Raw genomic sequence first — 16,117 nt, forward strand, 5'->3', positions numbered from 1 at the left:
AAGTTCACAAAAAGCCATTACAAGAATTAGAAATAGCAGCAATTACACATGGTGCTCTCCAGGGATTAGCCTACTTACATTCTCATAGCATGATCCATAGGTAAGTACTTTAAAAATTATCATATATCAATAAGCAAATGGCTTATTGAATTTATCAGACCTAGAATTTGTTAATCCTGAAAGCTTTATTTGTTTTAGGTAAATAAAAGTGTTCTGAAGTTTTACGAACTCATATTTTTTTTAGGTTCTCCATGTCTTTAAAAGAATATACTAATTAATTTGATCTCTTTGTTGAAGATAATTTTTATATTTTTCTACACATGCTGCCAGGCTGTCTGAAGTATGTGCACTTTATAGATTTGTGATAGAAATTTAATTATAGGATAATTTAATTTGTGAAGTGGAAAAGATGATTGGGATGATGTATTCTTACTTTTTTCATTTTACATATGAAGAAACTGATGCCCCAATTTGTGACTTAACTTCCCAAAGCTTACAAGCAAGATAGATTAGACTAGAACTAACCTAGATCTCTTGTTCTCCTGGTGACTCATAATGCCAAATTTGATTCCATGACAGAGACAAGTAAAAGCTACTTTAGACTATGCTTTTGAGATAATCCTTGATAATCCTTGCTGGTGAATAGTAACTTAAAGATTAAACCATCAAAAACTACATTTTTAGCATTGGTATTGGTTTTCCCTGTTTTTAGAAGGAAGCTACCATTTTTTAAATTATCTATGTGAACTAGACAATACATAGTAAACTTATATAGTAGAGCCATTGCAAATTAATGGGTTATTAGTTTTTTAGATGAGAATACTAAGGTCCAAGAGAAATCCACATGCATAGTAAATAAGAGACTGGAAGAGTTGGAAGTAAAACCTAAGGTCTTCCCAACTTCAAAGAACCTATCCATTTGCTGAAAAAATCAAATGGAAGAAAACAGATTGACTTACTATTATATCCATTATAATACTATGTAGTATGAATTGATAAGTGCTTAGAAATTTATTTCTTTTTGAATGTATGGTACCCATTGGGCATACAATCCCATTATAATTTTCTTAGTTCATTTGTACATTGTTGATTTAGAAAAGAGCTTAAAAGTAAATTTGGGATCATTGATATTACCTTATCCATGTGTTTCAGTTTTCATTTCATATTTAGGTAGGAGAACTATGCCTAAGTTTGGAATGATATGAGTAATTAAAAAAAACAAATTTAGGGCATGAGGTTCTTTTTTTTCCATTTTAATGTTAAGGGTATACTCAGAAATCTTACAGTTATGTAAGAATGTTCAGCTGAATTTTTAAAACCAGTATTTTTACCAATGAACAGGAACTCAAATATAGAGTATGTGGTATTACCTAATTTTTTCTTCTGTTTCTACTGCTATTTTATCTTCTCTTTTAGAAAATTGTTACTATATACTTACAGGAATTCTGTGTATCTACTTCTTAATTTGGATCTTAATTCTCATCTCAACTGAGAGATTATCGAAGGCCTTAATTATTCTGATTTCTCCTGTTTTATAAAATTTTATATGATTTTTATCATTTTCAGTATAATCTTATAAAGGAAAGACAAATAATTTTCTGTGTTCTTCAAACCCAGAGATATCAAAGCAGCAAATATCCTTCTGACAGAACAAGGCCAGGTGAAACTTGCTGACTTCGGATTGGCTTCCATGGTCTCTCCTGCCCGTTCTTTTGTGGGAACGCCGTATTGGTAAGAATAGTCCTGTCTGGTATTGATCCTCATAATTGAAATAGGCAGTGTGTGGTTGTACTTTTTTCAGATGCTTTATCTTTTTTCTTGGAAATACAGTGCTGCTTTAGACATTACTCTAAGCACTATAGTTAGTTTCAGATATAGATTTGGAGTGCTGCCCTTGTATCTCCTATTGTTGCATTTGTCAGCCCAACGTTTCTTTCCTGTTATCATCTACATCATGTATTGGGTGTAGGAGTGAAAACATTTAAATATTTAGGGAGGGAGAAGATGGAAGTGCTAAGTGGAAATTTTCTTTAGATTTATACTTACTGTGTGTCAGTATCTCTGAATCAGAGTATCTGAAGACTGGTAGCTAATTACGAATTTTTTTTAAATTTTTTATTCTGGAGAATTTCAAGTATACAGGGAAATAGACAAAAATATAAGGAAGGCTCACACAGCGGTCAGCTGAGCCTAACAGCACTACCCCAGGGCCCAGCTGCCCTGTGTACTTGCCCCTCTTGCCCTCCCTCCACCTCGTTATTTGAAGTGAGTTCTAGACATCATCTAATTTTATTCATAAATAATTCCATATTAATGTCAGCAAGTCTGAAGGGAATAATTTTCTACACCTTCAACTTCCATAGGTGTTTTCTCTCTGTGTATGTTGAGAGGTGTCTTAGGTCTACTGCATCTTCTTTTCTACTTACCTTTCAAATCTCCCAGCTCCCAGTTTGTTAAAGAAAGGCTTCTCACCCATCCTGAAAGTAGAATGATGCATTGTACTGAGGATTAAAAGCCTCAGACCATCACCAGAGGGACAACTTGAGAATACATAACATCTAGAATATATAGCATGAGAAATATTGAAGCGTTAGGACACAAAGTTTTGGCAAGGGCCTTCTGCCTTCACAGTCATCTCTCTTCACTTCCTTTTACTCCTTGCTCTTTATTTTCCCCAATTATCTTCCCTCCCATCTTCTTTTCTAGTGGATCATAAATTACCTCATTTATAACTGGGACAATTGCCATGAGGACACATTAACATGTTATTTACATTGAAAATTGAAGTTTGGCATTTCCTGATAGAAAATAATTCTGATTTGAATGGTTGATATGACCATGCAGACTGGGTTTGCTAATTAGGTTATTATACAGCAGTGTTTTTAATGAATTGAATGAGCTAGGTCCTCAGCTCCAAGTTGTAAATATCTGTAAAGCACATATACAAAATAATGTATATACATATGTGTGCATTATATCCTTTGCAACTAAGTTTATAAAATTTTGATACCAACTCAAAAATGTACAAGCAGGTACATTTTTAAAATAAATTCATTGGAAGTAAGAAAATAAAAAGTTTGAAGGCTACTGTTCTGTATGACCAAAACTTTCTTATGTTGAACCCTAGTTTAGATAGAATCCTCTTCCCCTGTATAAAAAAAAGGGTTCTTTGGAGAAATAATTCTTCTTAATGGTCCCCCTTTACAAATCAGTGATCAATATTTTATACTAGAAAGGAGCTAGAAAGTTGTGCATTAAAAACAAAACTACTTTTTTAACTTTGTTGAACTTACTGACTCCCCAAGCTTACTTCAATATCTTAACACATAAGCCCTCTATTATTGGCAATTGGAAGTTACATATGTATTAATTTGTATATAGTATATTAGGAACACAGCACTGTGTACGTATTTACATGTTTTTACACAGAGGAACACACATATGCCTGGTGACAATCTTACTAAGCAGTCAGAAACTGTTCTAAATGTCTGTCTGTGCTTAACAACAAGTACAAAGGAAGTATAAGGTGAAGCATACCAGTGAGAACATTAGAGTCTAGCTGAAGATGTGAATTGGCATTTCATTTTATAACCAAGATGCCTATAAAGTTAATGATTATATGATTTATTTAGTTATGAGTGGCTGTCCTAGCCACTTTTATCATAGAACACCACTCCTATTTGCAAAAGAGACTGACACACTGCTTATTCGTTGTTGCTTATTGTGGCAGATATTTTCTCAGCTAAATGAGTGCCAGTTATGAAATGCTCTCTTTCAAGCAAAACTTAGACTTTTGTAATAAGATACTAAAACGAAAATGTTTGAGAATCACTGGCATAAAGGATATACAATATTAGAATCTGCAAACTTGAATTGATACAGAATACAACCCTGCTCTGGGGAATCTTTCCTTCAGGATGCTGTTACATGATCATGACAAATGGTGAGAATAAGTCTAGCACTGTATATGCAATGGTAAATGTTTACCTCACAACCTGTAATGCATTTATTTCCCTTTACAAGAATTCTTATGTCCAGTTATATCATCTGGAATTCACACAGGTATTCTCCATGTAGACGGTCATTACGTTTTTAAAGAATAGTATACTTTTCTTTTCTTTTTTAACTTTAAGTGACATTTTATGTTTTAGGATGGCCCCAGAAGTAATTTTAGCCAAGGATAAAGAACAACAATATGGTACCGAAGTAGATATTTGGTCTCTTGGAATAACATGTATTGAACTAGGTAAGCATTGCTCTTTATTACTGTGTAGTAAGTTTTGATCAATGTTTTACCCCAATTTCTGTACAAAATTACCGATTTCTATTTTTATGTCAGTGTTTAAGGGGAGCAATAAATCTATTAAAGTTGTCACTTTGGTTATTTGTCAATTTATATATATATATATTAGCTTAGGTGTATTAGATTTGCTGTATTAAATTAGGTCTAAAATAGTTTATAATGTGGTATTAATTTTGAGGTATCTGTGTCTAACATTTAATGAGTATTTGTTAAACACTTAGAATATGTCTATGGTTATAGATTTACCATGTATGAAGGGTCTCTAAAGCATTCATGAATTACTTACCGCTACTTAAGATACTTAATACTTTGTGTTAGGGATGAGGATTAGATTATCAGGCTGCATACTTTATTGTACAGTTTGATTTTATGCACGTATTTTATTCTGTTGCCTTAAGTAGAACTATGCTTAAGGCAGTGGACCATCAAAACTTTGCTAATACTCCCCTTGTAAGGGAGCCACGGTGGGTAACTGAACTGTCACTATAATTGAAGCTGATGGCCATCTTCTTGCTCTTGATTCCCTGCACCAGTCTACGGTACCTTCCCATTTTTTTCTTTAAGTTTTATTTAATAGTAAGAAATACTGGGAATATTTAATTAAACCATTCTAGGAGTGACCAAAGATTGAAAATAACACATTAAAAGTAAAATCCATGTGTCATTTGGATAAGTCATCAACCTGGGTTTGTCAGTCATAAAAAAAAAGCAGAAAGGGAAATAGAGGTAAAATAAAAGTGAAAACTTGCTTATCATTACACAATAAATACTATGATTTCTATTATAACCAGGCTGTTTCTTTCTTGCAATCTTATATTTTTCCAAAATAATATAACCTTTAGATTTTTTCACTTTTGTTAGGATTCCTACATTAATCATTTCCTTCAAGCTCTGTATTGTCATATATATTTTAAAGCTTGACATCAGCAAAGAGAGATTTGGAGATTAACATGTCATCCTCTTCTGATATTTTGGTCTCAATTTGAGGTTTTCAAAGTGTTACTTCCATTTGAAAATATCTTTAGGTATCTTAAACTCTTGTTCTTTTACTCCTGATTCTTCTTCCCAGCAGTACATCCTAATTAACTTCTTAAGAAACTTGGGTGTAAATGTACAGAAGTTGGTTAATATACTCTGGCTATGGGGTATTTTTATGGGGTATGTGGTTGATGCATATATGTGCCCCTTTGGATAGTGAAATTGCATTAATGATCCTTTTAGATATCATTGATATATTTTGATATTCATTTGATTAGAAAGTATTCCTTGGCCAGTTACACTGCTCAGAAAGAAATGTATAAACTCGGGAGTTTCTGTGGGATGGATTCTTATTTTTCCATGTTTTCTAGTTTCTTATTATAGGTCATAAAATAGACTTCCTTCACAATGAGAGTTTTTACACTTAGAATAAAGCAACTTCGGATGTGACTGCCTTTAGATCATTTTTAAGGAGTGAGACATTTCGAAGAAATTCTTAAAGTTTTAGGCATGCATGTGGCATGTTCAACTTTTAGAAACTCTTTCATGATCATCACTTTTTAAAGTTTTACTTACAGATGTTTTGAATTCTGAAATGTCATGAACCAGAACCTGACACTGGTCTCAGGGGAAAGATCTAGAGTAACACAAGCCAATGAAAGGTTCTGTAGTGATAGAGATATTCTGTATTTGCATGTCTTTCGAGCACTTGAAATGTGGCTAGTGCAACTGAGGAACTGAATTTTAAATTTTATTCCATTTAAATGAGTTTGCATTTATAGGGCATGGGGGGAACTCGATGGGGAACTCGATAATATGGGTGTAGTAACCACATTGTTTTTCATGTGAAGCCTTCATAAGAGTGTATATCAATAATACCTGAATTTAAAAAATTGTATAAAAAAGTAAGTTTGCATTTAAATAGTAACATATAGCTGCCCTTTTAGACAAAACAGCTGTAGAGGCCTGATTTTTTTTAATGCAAATTAGATTTGCTGTCTTGGGAAATATATGTTATATGGTTTTCTACTTTAAAATAACTAAGGATAATGAATTAAAGCAAACTTTTCTTACAGAGTAGGTAAGAGAGCAAAACTTAAACCAATTGTATCTTTGGTTTTGATAAATACACTTCTAAATAAATATGACTTTCATATTTCTTTATGAATTATGTATTCATATTTATTTATGAATTTAGAGTTGAAATAACTTGAATTTTCTCATAGATGACTTTATATGTTTGTCACAATTTGATGAAAAAGTTCCCAATTTTGTTGCTTTTCAGCCTATGTGCTTTATAAATAGTTGTGTTTATAAATATAAAATGTGCCATTTTTTCTGATTATAAAAGTACATGTTGAGAATATAAAATCTCAGAAATATAAAAGATGCAAAAATACAATAACTTGTTAAAAGATACACAAAATAAAAAGATGTAAATTATGACCTCAAAAATGTAAAACATGGCCGGAAATAAAAATGTAGAACTTTAAAATGCTTTCCAAATTAGTAATTTAAAATAGATAATGATAAATATTAGTTTTATGTAAGTCTCATGGTAACTACAAAGTTAAAAGCTATAGTAGATACACAAAAAATAAAAGGAATCTAAGCATACCACTACCAAAAAAATCAAATCAGAAAGAAAGAGAGCAAGAGGAAAAAGAAAGGCACAAAGGAATTACAGAACAACCAGAAAGCAAGAAACAAAATGGCAGTAAGTACATACTTATCTAAAGTTACTTTAATTATAAATGGACTAAATTGTCCAGTCAAAAGACAGAGTGGCTGAATGGATTTAAAGTAATAAGACCCATGCATATGATGCCTACAAGAGACTCACTTCAGATGTAAGGATACATACAGAGTGAAAGTGAAAGGATAGAAAAAGATATTCCATGTAAATGGAAACCAAAAGAAAGCCTGGGTAGCTGTACTTACAAAAGACAAAATAGACTTTAAAACAGACTAATACAAGACAAGGACATTACATAATGATAAAGAGGTTAGTCCAACAAGAGGATATAACGTGTAAATATTTATGCACCCAATGTGGTAGCACCTAAGTATATAAAGCAATATTAAGAAACCTAAAGGGAAAAATAGACAGCAATGCAATAAGAGTAGGGGACTTCAACATCCCACTTTCATCAATGCATAGACTATTCAGACAAAACAATCAATATGGAAACACTGTCCTTTAACAGCACACTGGACCAGATGAACTTAACAGACATATACAGAACATGCCATCCCAAAACAACAAAATGCACATTCTTCTGAAGCACTCATGGAACATTCTCCAGGATAGATCATATGTTGTGACACAAAACAGGTCTTAATAAATTTAAGAAGAATGAAATTATATCAAACATTTTTTCCAGAGACAATGGTATGAAACTTGTAATCAGTTACAAGAAGAAAAATGGGAAATTCACAACTATGTGAGATTAAACAACATGGTATTGTAGCAACCAATGTGTCAGAAGAAATAAAAAATATAAGGAGACAAATAGTGGAAATACAACATACCAAAACATACGGGATGTACCAAGAGCAGTTCTAAGAGGGAAGTTCATAGCAATAAATGCCTACATTAAGACACTAGGAAGTTTCTCAAATAAACAACCTTAGTTAAAACCTCAAGAAATGAGAAAGAATAAGAATAAACCAGTCCCAAAGTTGGGAGAAGGAAGGAAATAAGAAAGATGAGAGCAGAAATAAATGAAATAAAACTAAAAAGGTAACAGAAAAGATCAATGAAACTAAGAGCTCATTTTTTGAAAAGAAAAAGAATAGACAAACCTGTAGTTAGAATTAACCGTGATAAAAAGGACTGAAAATCAAAAATGAAAGAAGAGGCATTACAACTGATATTGCAGAAGTAGAAAAGATCACAGGAGACTACTGTGAACAATTAATATGCCAACATATTGGACATCATAGAAGAAATGGATAAATTGTTGGAAACATACAACCTATCAAGACTGAATCATTAAGATATAATCTGAACAGACTGATTACTAGTAAACAGATTGAATCAGTAATAAGAAACCTCCCGGAAAACAAAATCCAGGACCGGATGGCTTCACTATTGCAATCTAACACATATGGAAAGAAGTAATGCCAGTCCTTCTCAAACTCTTCCAAAAAACTGAAGTGGAGGGAGTACTTTCAAACTCCTTTTATGAAGCCAGCATTACCTTGATAACCAGAACCAGACAGGGACATTACAAGAAAAGAAAGTTACAGGCCAATTTCCCTGAGGAACATAGATGCAAACATTTTCAGTGAAGCACTGGCAAACACAATTGAACAATACACTAAAAAGATAATACACCATGATTCACTGTGACATATCCCAGGGATGCAAATATGGATCAATATCTGCAGATCATTGTGATCCACCACATTAACAAAATGAAGGCTGAAAATCATGATTATCTCATTAGACACAGAAAAGCATTTGACTAAATTCAGCATCCATTTGTGATAAAAACTCTTAGCATAAGTATAAAGGGAAGATAGCTCAACATAACAAAGTCCATAAATGGCAATCCCACTGCTAATATCCTACCTAGTAGCCAAAAGGTAAAAGTTTTTCCTCTAAGATTGGGAACAAGACAAGGATATCCCCTCACCACTTTTATACAACAGAGTATTGGAAATAACATCCAAAGCAATTAGATAAGAAAAAGAAACAAAAGGTATCCAGATCAGGAAGGAAGAAGTAAAACTATCACTGTCTACAGAAGACATGATATTATTACATATAGAAAACCCTAAAGACTCCACCAAAAAATGGTTAGAACTAACAACCGAATTCAGCAAAGTTGCAGGATATAAAATTAATACACAGAAATCTGGTGCATTCCTATATACTAACAACAAACTAGCAGAAACAGAAAACAGGAAAACAATTCTATTTAAAACTGAATCAAAAAGAATAAAATAGCTAGGAATAAACCTAACCAAGGAGGTGAAAGACCTATACTTTCTTCATGAGAGAAACTAACCAATAAATGGAAATAATCCCATGTTCATGGATAGGAAGAATTAATATCGTCAAAATGGCCATCCTGCCCAAAGCAATTTACAGAATCAGTGCAATTCCTATCAAAATACCAATGGTATTTTTCAATGAGCTAGAACAAATAGTTCTAAAATTCATGTGGAACCAGAAAAGACCGCATATAGCCAAAGCAATTCTGAGAAAGAACAAAACAATTCTGAGAAAGAAGAAAGCTACTATGGGGGAGGGGTTGGGGTGAGTAGTTGAGGGTGAGGGGAATAAAAGGGCACAAAAATTTTCAGTCATAAGTTGGTCACAGGGATAGTAGCATAGCATGGAAAATAAAAGCACTGCTTCTGTAACATTTTCATATGTTGACAGCAACTGCAGGGGTATGTGTAAGGATTTAATATGGGTGACTGTAGAACCACTGTGTTGTATACTTGAAATCAATATAAGATTGAATATCAAGGATACTTTAATTAAAAAAATAATTGAAATGTAAAATATCCTTTGAATCCACTGAAGGCTCCCACAGTTTAGATTCAGTAAATCTCTATGGTTTTTAGCTAACTTCAGTGTTCTTTGACTAAATTGAGATGGTCAGGTTTATGGTAAATGACAGAATCAAAAATCATCCTCTGGTCTGATATATTGATGGTACACCATTTAGAATTTTTGAATACTTTAATAAATCACAGTAGAAACACAAGTTATTTTATTCATTAAGAATTTCTTCAGTAATCCCTTCCCCTTCCTGGATCAAACTAGTCATTCTTAAAGCTGTTGGGAGGACAGTATACAGCAGGTGTCCGTGTCACTGCTGAGTCATGGTAGCCAGGAGTGGCGTGTAAGAGTGCTGTGAGTAGAGGAGGGAGTTCGCACAGACAGACTGCCTTGGAAGTGGAAGCAGAACCTATGCAGGAAGGGCAGCAGTCAAGTTTCGACATCAGAGTCCTGGTGGGGTAACCGAAGCATTCATACCTGGAAGTAGCCCAGCATGGGGTGTCAGAGGCCAAGGAGCAGGTCCATATTTTGGGGTGGGTAAACCTGACACATGGCAGTGCCTGACTGAAAGGAAGGGGGCCTCCCTCCTGAGGACTGATGAGGAGGGCCTCACTGCAGAAAGTGATCCAGTTTGGATGGGGTGTCAGAAACTGAGTGGGTGAAGTAGACAGACTTGGAATGGGGTTTGAAAACTTGATGGGGAAAAGCGGAAAGGGTGGTGGCCAAGATGGGAGACTGGCTGTGTACAGGGGGGATTCATCAAACATATTAAGGATAATCAGAGTGAGGTTTCTTATTGTCAGAGACAATACAAAGGATTTTTTACAAAGGAAAAAAGTGAAACTTTACCATGAAAACTTGTGGAATGGCCTTAAGTGATCAAAGTGAACACCGTCAATAACAAAACGATCTGAAACCATGGACTACATCATAGAATACACTGAGAAAAGCGTGATATTTGCTTCTGTGATATTCCTGCCAGAGATGTGTAAACCAAATTTAGTAACAGCACAAAGCCAAACTGAGGGACATTTGAGAGTCAAAATTATACTTGTGAATTGTCAAGGTCATGACTTCAACTGTCACCTTAAGACTAGAAAAAGAAGGGCAAATTCAATCCACAGTAAGCAGAAATAAAGAGACCCACAAAAGATCAAAGCAGAGAAAATGAAAACAATAGAGAACATCAATGAGATCACAAATTAGTTCTCTGGGAAAAGTAATGAAATTAATAAACCTCTAGCTAGATTGAGGAGAAAGAAGACACAAACGACCAATATCAGGAATGACAGGGGACATGACTCCAGATTTTACACATATTGAAAGGATTATAGGGAAATTTTATGAACAATTTTATGTAAGTTTAAAACTTAGAAAAAATGGACAATTTCCTTGAAGGATGCAGATGGTCAAAGCTCATTTTTGCTACAAAGGACATTATTGGGACATTTGATTGAAACTACAATGGAGTTTGAGGATTAGATAATAGTCATGTATTCATATCAATGGTCTGATTTAATGAATGTACTAGGTTTTCTTAGAATGTTCTTGCTTATTGAAAAAATACACTATTTAGAGATGATGTGCATCAGGGCTGCAATTTCCTCTCTATTAAACTCCCTTGAATAAGTTCTCTGAACTCTACTTTAAACTTTTTTGTTAAGTTTGGGTTTATTAAAAAAAAAACTAACAGTGCTTCCATTCTCCTGTATAACAGGCACATATTTTAACAGGAAGTTTTCTTTCTTTGATAGCTGAAATGAAGCCTCCTTTATGGAGTAATAGTTCAGTAAGTGTCTTCAGTCACATAATCAGAAGTGAATCCCCTACACTACAGTCTACTGAATGGTGAGTATGGCTGAGAGATGTATTGTTCACATGGTAAAATTTAAATATTTTTCATAATGTTATCAAAATGATTTCATCTCAATGAGGTGAAGTGTATATAACCTGAAGAAATATTAAAATAGCTTTATTTTATCCATACATCATGTTTATCCTTTATTATCTCCACTTTTCATAGCATATAAGTAACTCAGTTTAGAAATAAAAGATACATGATGCAACGTGGGAGCAAAAAGTATGGCTTTTGTATAAAAATTAATATATTTTTTGTACCTTAGCAACACATATAACCCTAATTATATAATAAATAGCATGATTTAAACATTCATATTTTATAACAGCAATATATAGATTGCCACAACCTGTAGAGATATTTAATTGGGGAATGGTTTATAATTGATCTGGTATAAAACATAGGTAAAAATGATTAGATCATTTATCAGAGTTACCAGATAATTCATAATTTTTGGATCATTCTAATTGTCATTATTTATTATTCAGAATGTGCTTTGCTGTTGCATCTCTTAGTGCTTCTTTGATAATACTATTATTCATGTAAAGAAGTTTATTGAAAACAGATGGACAATTTTAGGAAACAAGGATTTTTATCAGTGATAGAAAATTTTAATAGGAAATTCTTCAGGTGTATCTAGCATTTGAAAAGTTCTAGGGGACTACCTACCGTACTTAACAAATACTTTAAAATTCACAAGTAAGATGCATAAATTAGCAAAAATTTATTTTTTAGCATTATGGAATTAAGGCAAGTTCACAGGTCTTTTCTCCTGTAGAGATGTTTTGAAGAAATCTTCGCAAAGAGTTTATTATGGTACTTCTAAATAATAGATACACTAAACACAGGCTGTCTTTACACTGGTTGATACTTTGGGGATTCAAAAAAGAATTCTTGTATAAAAGAATTAAATCATTTGAATATTGATGACAAGCATTCTTGTATAAAAGAATTGAAAATCTTATTTGACTATTGATGACAAATATTGATGCAATATTTTTTACCTACTGCCTTACTGAACTCTCATCATTAACACTGTATAATAGTATGTTACAGACTTCTAATTTTAAAAAATCTTACTGTTTTCTGGAACTTTTATCTATTTGCTCAAGGATGCTAAATACTTAGGTATAAAAAATGTTCCTTCCAAAACAAATAGCGTGATGTTCTGAAACATGCTATTTGGAAGATGATCCGAGGGTCAAGCAAGAAAGAGATGTGGCTAGAGAAAAGAAAAAAAAATAAGAAGAATATTATTATCTTAGATTTGAATGTGAAAAGGAAAATGATTGACTTCCCTAATTCACCTCAATGTAGAATGAGCTGTGATACTTAAGTATGTGAGAGCGGGATTTTAAAATAATGTCTGCAAATTTATCTTTGGGAAATGGTAAAGATTCATTAGTTACTTTGCATAACTTTTTATAGACTTACATGATGAAATATATAGTGTATTTTGTCTGCTTTTTTTTTTTTTTTTATCATTTCTATTCTCCCTCCCACCCATAGGCACATGCCTTGATTTGTGGATATGTTTTTAAAGGAAATAGCAATATGTTCACTTGATACTTTCCTTTACAATAGGTCTTATCATTTTCGACACTTTGTAGATTCTTGCCTCCAGAAAATCCCTCTAGATCGCCCTACATCACAGAAACTTTTAAAGGTCAGTTATACTCTGTTTTGTACACCCAAGAAATTGTTGTAAAGAATGTGTTTTATTCTTCTTTGATTCCAAATCAGTATTAAGTACTGTACCGGTTTTTGCTAAAATACTAATTTCATAATACTGTTCTTTCTTGGAAACTTTGATAGTTGCTAAGTTTTTTCATTTGTTTTTCAAAATTAACTGCTTTAACCATGTCTGAATAGAATATATAATTAAATATTCAATTTAGTAGTATTAAATGGCTTAATTTTTATATGTGCAAGCATATATTCACGAGTTACAACTATAAATTTTAATTCATGTGGAACCATGGCATTTCAGAATTGGCAAAACATAGTTTAACTTTGGATTTAATTTTTGTATGTACCACACTTGATATATCCATCTGTCATATATAAAATAATATGAAAGTAAGAGAAATGATGTGTAATACATTTACGTAAATACTGTGGGAGAAAAGAGATTTCAAAAGAACTGCTAAAAATGGATATCACATTTTTGTTTTCTTTTGAGAAATATGTTTTTCTAACTTAGCAATGAAAATATTTTAAAAGTTATGTGAATTCTATTCATTTTTCAGTAGGTTTGGTTACCTAATTTAAATAAATTATTAGTATATGCTTTCTATTCTCAAAAATGGGTATTCACAATAGCAACAAAAGGTTTAGTATAGCTATGAGTTATGTTAGTGAAAAATAAGCGGGATGCATTTGTAGAAAACTTAAATAACAGAATTACAAGATATATTTATTTTATTTTGAGGTTGATATCTTATTAATAGCAATAATAGTATTATTTGATTTAATATAGTTTTTAAAACATCTAGATAAGGCATTAGTGAGTAGCAATTGACTCTATCTCTTTGTGACCCTAAGGAATTTTGTGGATTTTTCACTAGAAAATAAGAATTTCTGCATGAATGTTTTAGAATTTTAAAGAAGTTCAGTTTATTTTCACCAACACGCAGTTCAAGATGCAAGGATATTGAAAGGATCATGTACATATTCAGTAGGGTTATTTGCAACTACAGTATGTAGAAGAGCAGTATAAAGTTTCAGTAACACTTAGGGAATTCTAGGCCATAAGCACACTTAGAGTCTCAAACAAAAGCCCAAAAAATAGGTATTCACAGTAGCAACAAAAGGATGAGTAGAGCTGTGAATTATGTTAGTGAAAAATAAGCAGGATCCATTTGTAGAAAACTGTTAAATAACTTAGAATTATAAGATATATTATTCTCAGATAAAAAAAGACCGAATATCATAAATAGTGGTACATTCCAAGCTAAGGCTCAGGAAAAGGAAGAATGTGAATGGCTTCTTACATTTGCGTAATGAAGGCAAAAGAAGCGGATACTTGGCCTTGGGTGATCAGATCCCAAACCTGCATATATATTCATTTACCTGGTCCATTTTGTATATTGACCTATTTGGAAGTGATAGGAAGTATGGCCTGATCACATTTCTGTTGCAGTCTGTCATAAGGAAAAAAACTAAAATGGAGAAAAGTGACTTACTGTATGAAGCTATTTATCGCAGAATGCAAAATTGAGAATAATTATCCAGAATTAGAATAACGGTTATGTAATTTTGGCATGAACATTTGATGAAATAGTCTGTAGGCTTTATGTTTATGAGTTGAAATAGCATAATGCAGCAATGAAAAGAGAATAATATATAGTTACAACTCTTCAGAGAAGAAATAAGCTTAGCTAGTAAAGGAGGTAAAAGTCTTAAAAGAATTTAAGATCATCTCATGAACTCCAGTGCACAAGGCGTCTTTCTGCAATCCGTGCTAACTACAAAACAAAATCTATACACAGAAAATTTCTGAAAAGAAGTAAATATCCAAAAAATACCAAAAGTAACCATGATAATCTTATGGTAGAATTGTTCTTTCTACTTTTCAGTATTTGATAATGTTAAGCTTTATTAAGTATTAATGGTAAAAATCACTAATACATAATGTTTTTTAACCAACTGCTAGTGTTTTATGAAGTGTCATTTAAGCAACATAAAGGAACCCGTAATACCCAAGTGGTATGTTATGTAATTCACCATCACTAAATAGATTCCTGTTGAAATCTGATGTAATTTAGAACTGAATGTGTCTCCTCTATGAAATCAGTACTAAGAATTTGTGAGCGTTTACTTAGGGCTGTAATTGGACTTAATTCTTAATGTTTACTTAGACTCTGATCATTTCAGTTCTGCATTTTCAGTTGGCCAACAAAGGTGTCATGTTCAAAGCTTTCGTAAAATGTACGGGGGATGTTATGTAGGCACAGAGTGTATACATGAAAATTAAATATTATAAATATAAGAAGTAAAAAGCATAGCAGAACTAGGTAGCTATAGATTACATGCATTATCTATCATTATTTAGAATAGTAACTCTAGGGTCTAAGAAGGGATTCATTTGTTCTGAATGAAAAAATATATAGTTCTCAACCTGACTTTTGCCTTCTACTCTTAACCAGCACATGTTCGTTCTTCGGGAGTGCCCTGAAACAGTGTTAATAGATCTAATTCAAAGAACAAAGGTCCTTTCCCAGGAGGCACATAACAGACCAGCAGTAGAATCACAGGAAGAAGAGGTAATAACTTAGAAATAGCTCAAGTATTGGGGTCTCTTTATTGACTTCTTTTCTTATGCAACTTTTCTTGCCAAGAAGCTTTTATATCAGTGGTTTCCAGATTGTGCCTTATCAGTGATTCTCTAAGATTCCACCCAGATGGGGAAAAAGGTTTTGCATTCTTTAGACCATCCTCTTGGTAGTGCACATTAGCA

The 16,117-nt window shown here is 32.8% G+C and overlaps 1 protein-coding gene across 1 annotated transcript in view; it reads left to right on the forward strand.

Annotated features, from left to right (window-relative positions):
- The window catches only part of LOC108400232 (serine/threonine-protein kinase TAO1-like), a 64,412-nt gene that overhangs the window by 10,401 nt on the left and 37,894 nt on the right, over window positions 1-16,117 (forward strand). Inside the window, exons 5-10 of the mRNA XM_073234796.1 lie at window positions 4-100; window positions 1,618-1,731; window positions 4,152-4,246; window positions 11,555-11,648; window positions 13,243-13,324; window positions 15,807-15,923. Coding sequence (XP_073090897.1) covers window positions 4-100; window positions 1,618-1,731; window positions 4,152-4,246; window positions 11,555-11,648; window positions 13,243-13,324; window positions 15,807-15,923 — 599 coding nt within the window. The remainder of the gene's footprint in view (window positions 1-3; window positions 101-1,617; window positions 1,732-4,151; window positions 4,247-11,554; window positions 11,649-13,242; window positions 13,325-15,806; window positions 15,924-16,117) is intronic.

Source organism: Manis javanica, chromosome 4, assembly GCF_040802235.1.
Source record: "Manis javanica isolate MJ-LG chromosome 4, MJ_LKY, whole genome shotgun sequence".
Lineage (NCBI taxonomy): Eukaryota > Metazoa > Chordata > Mammalia > Pholidota > Manidae > Manis > Manis javanica.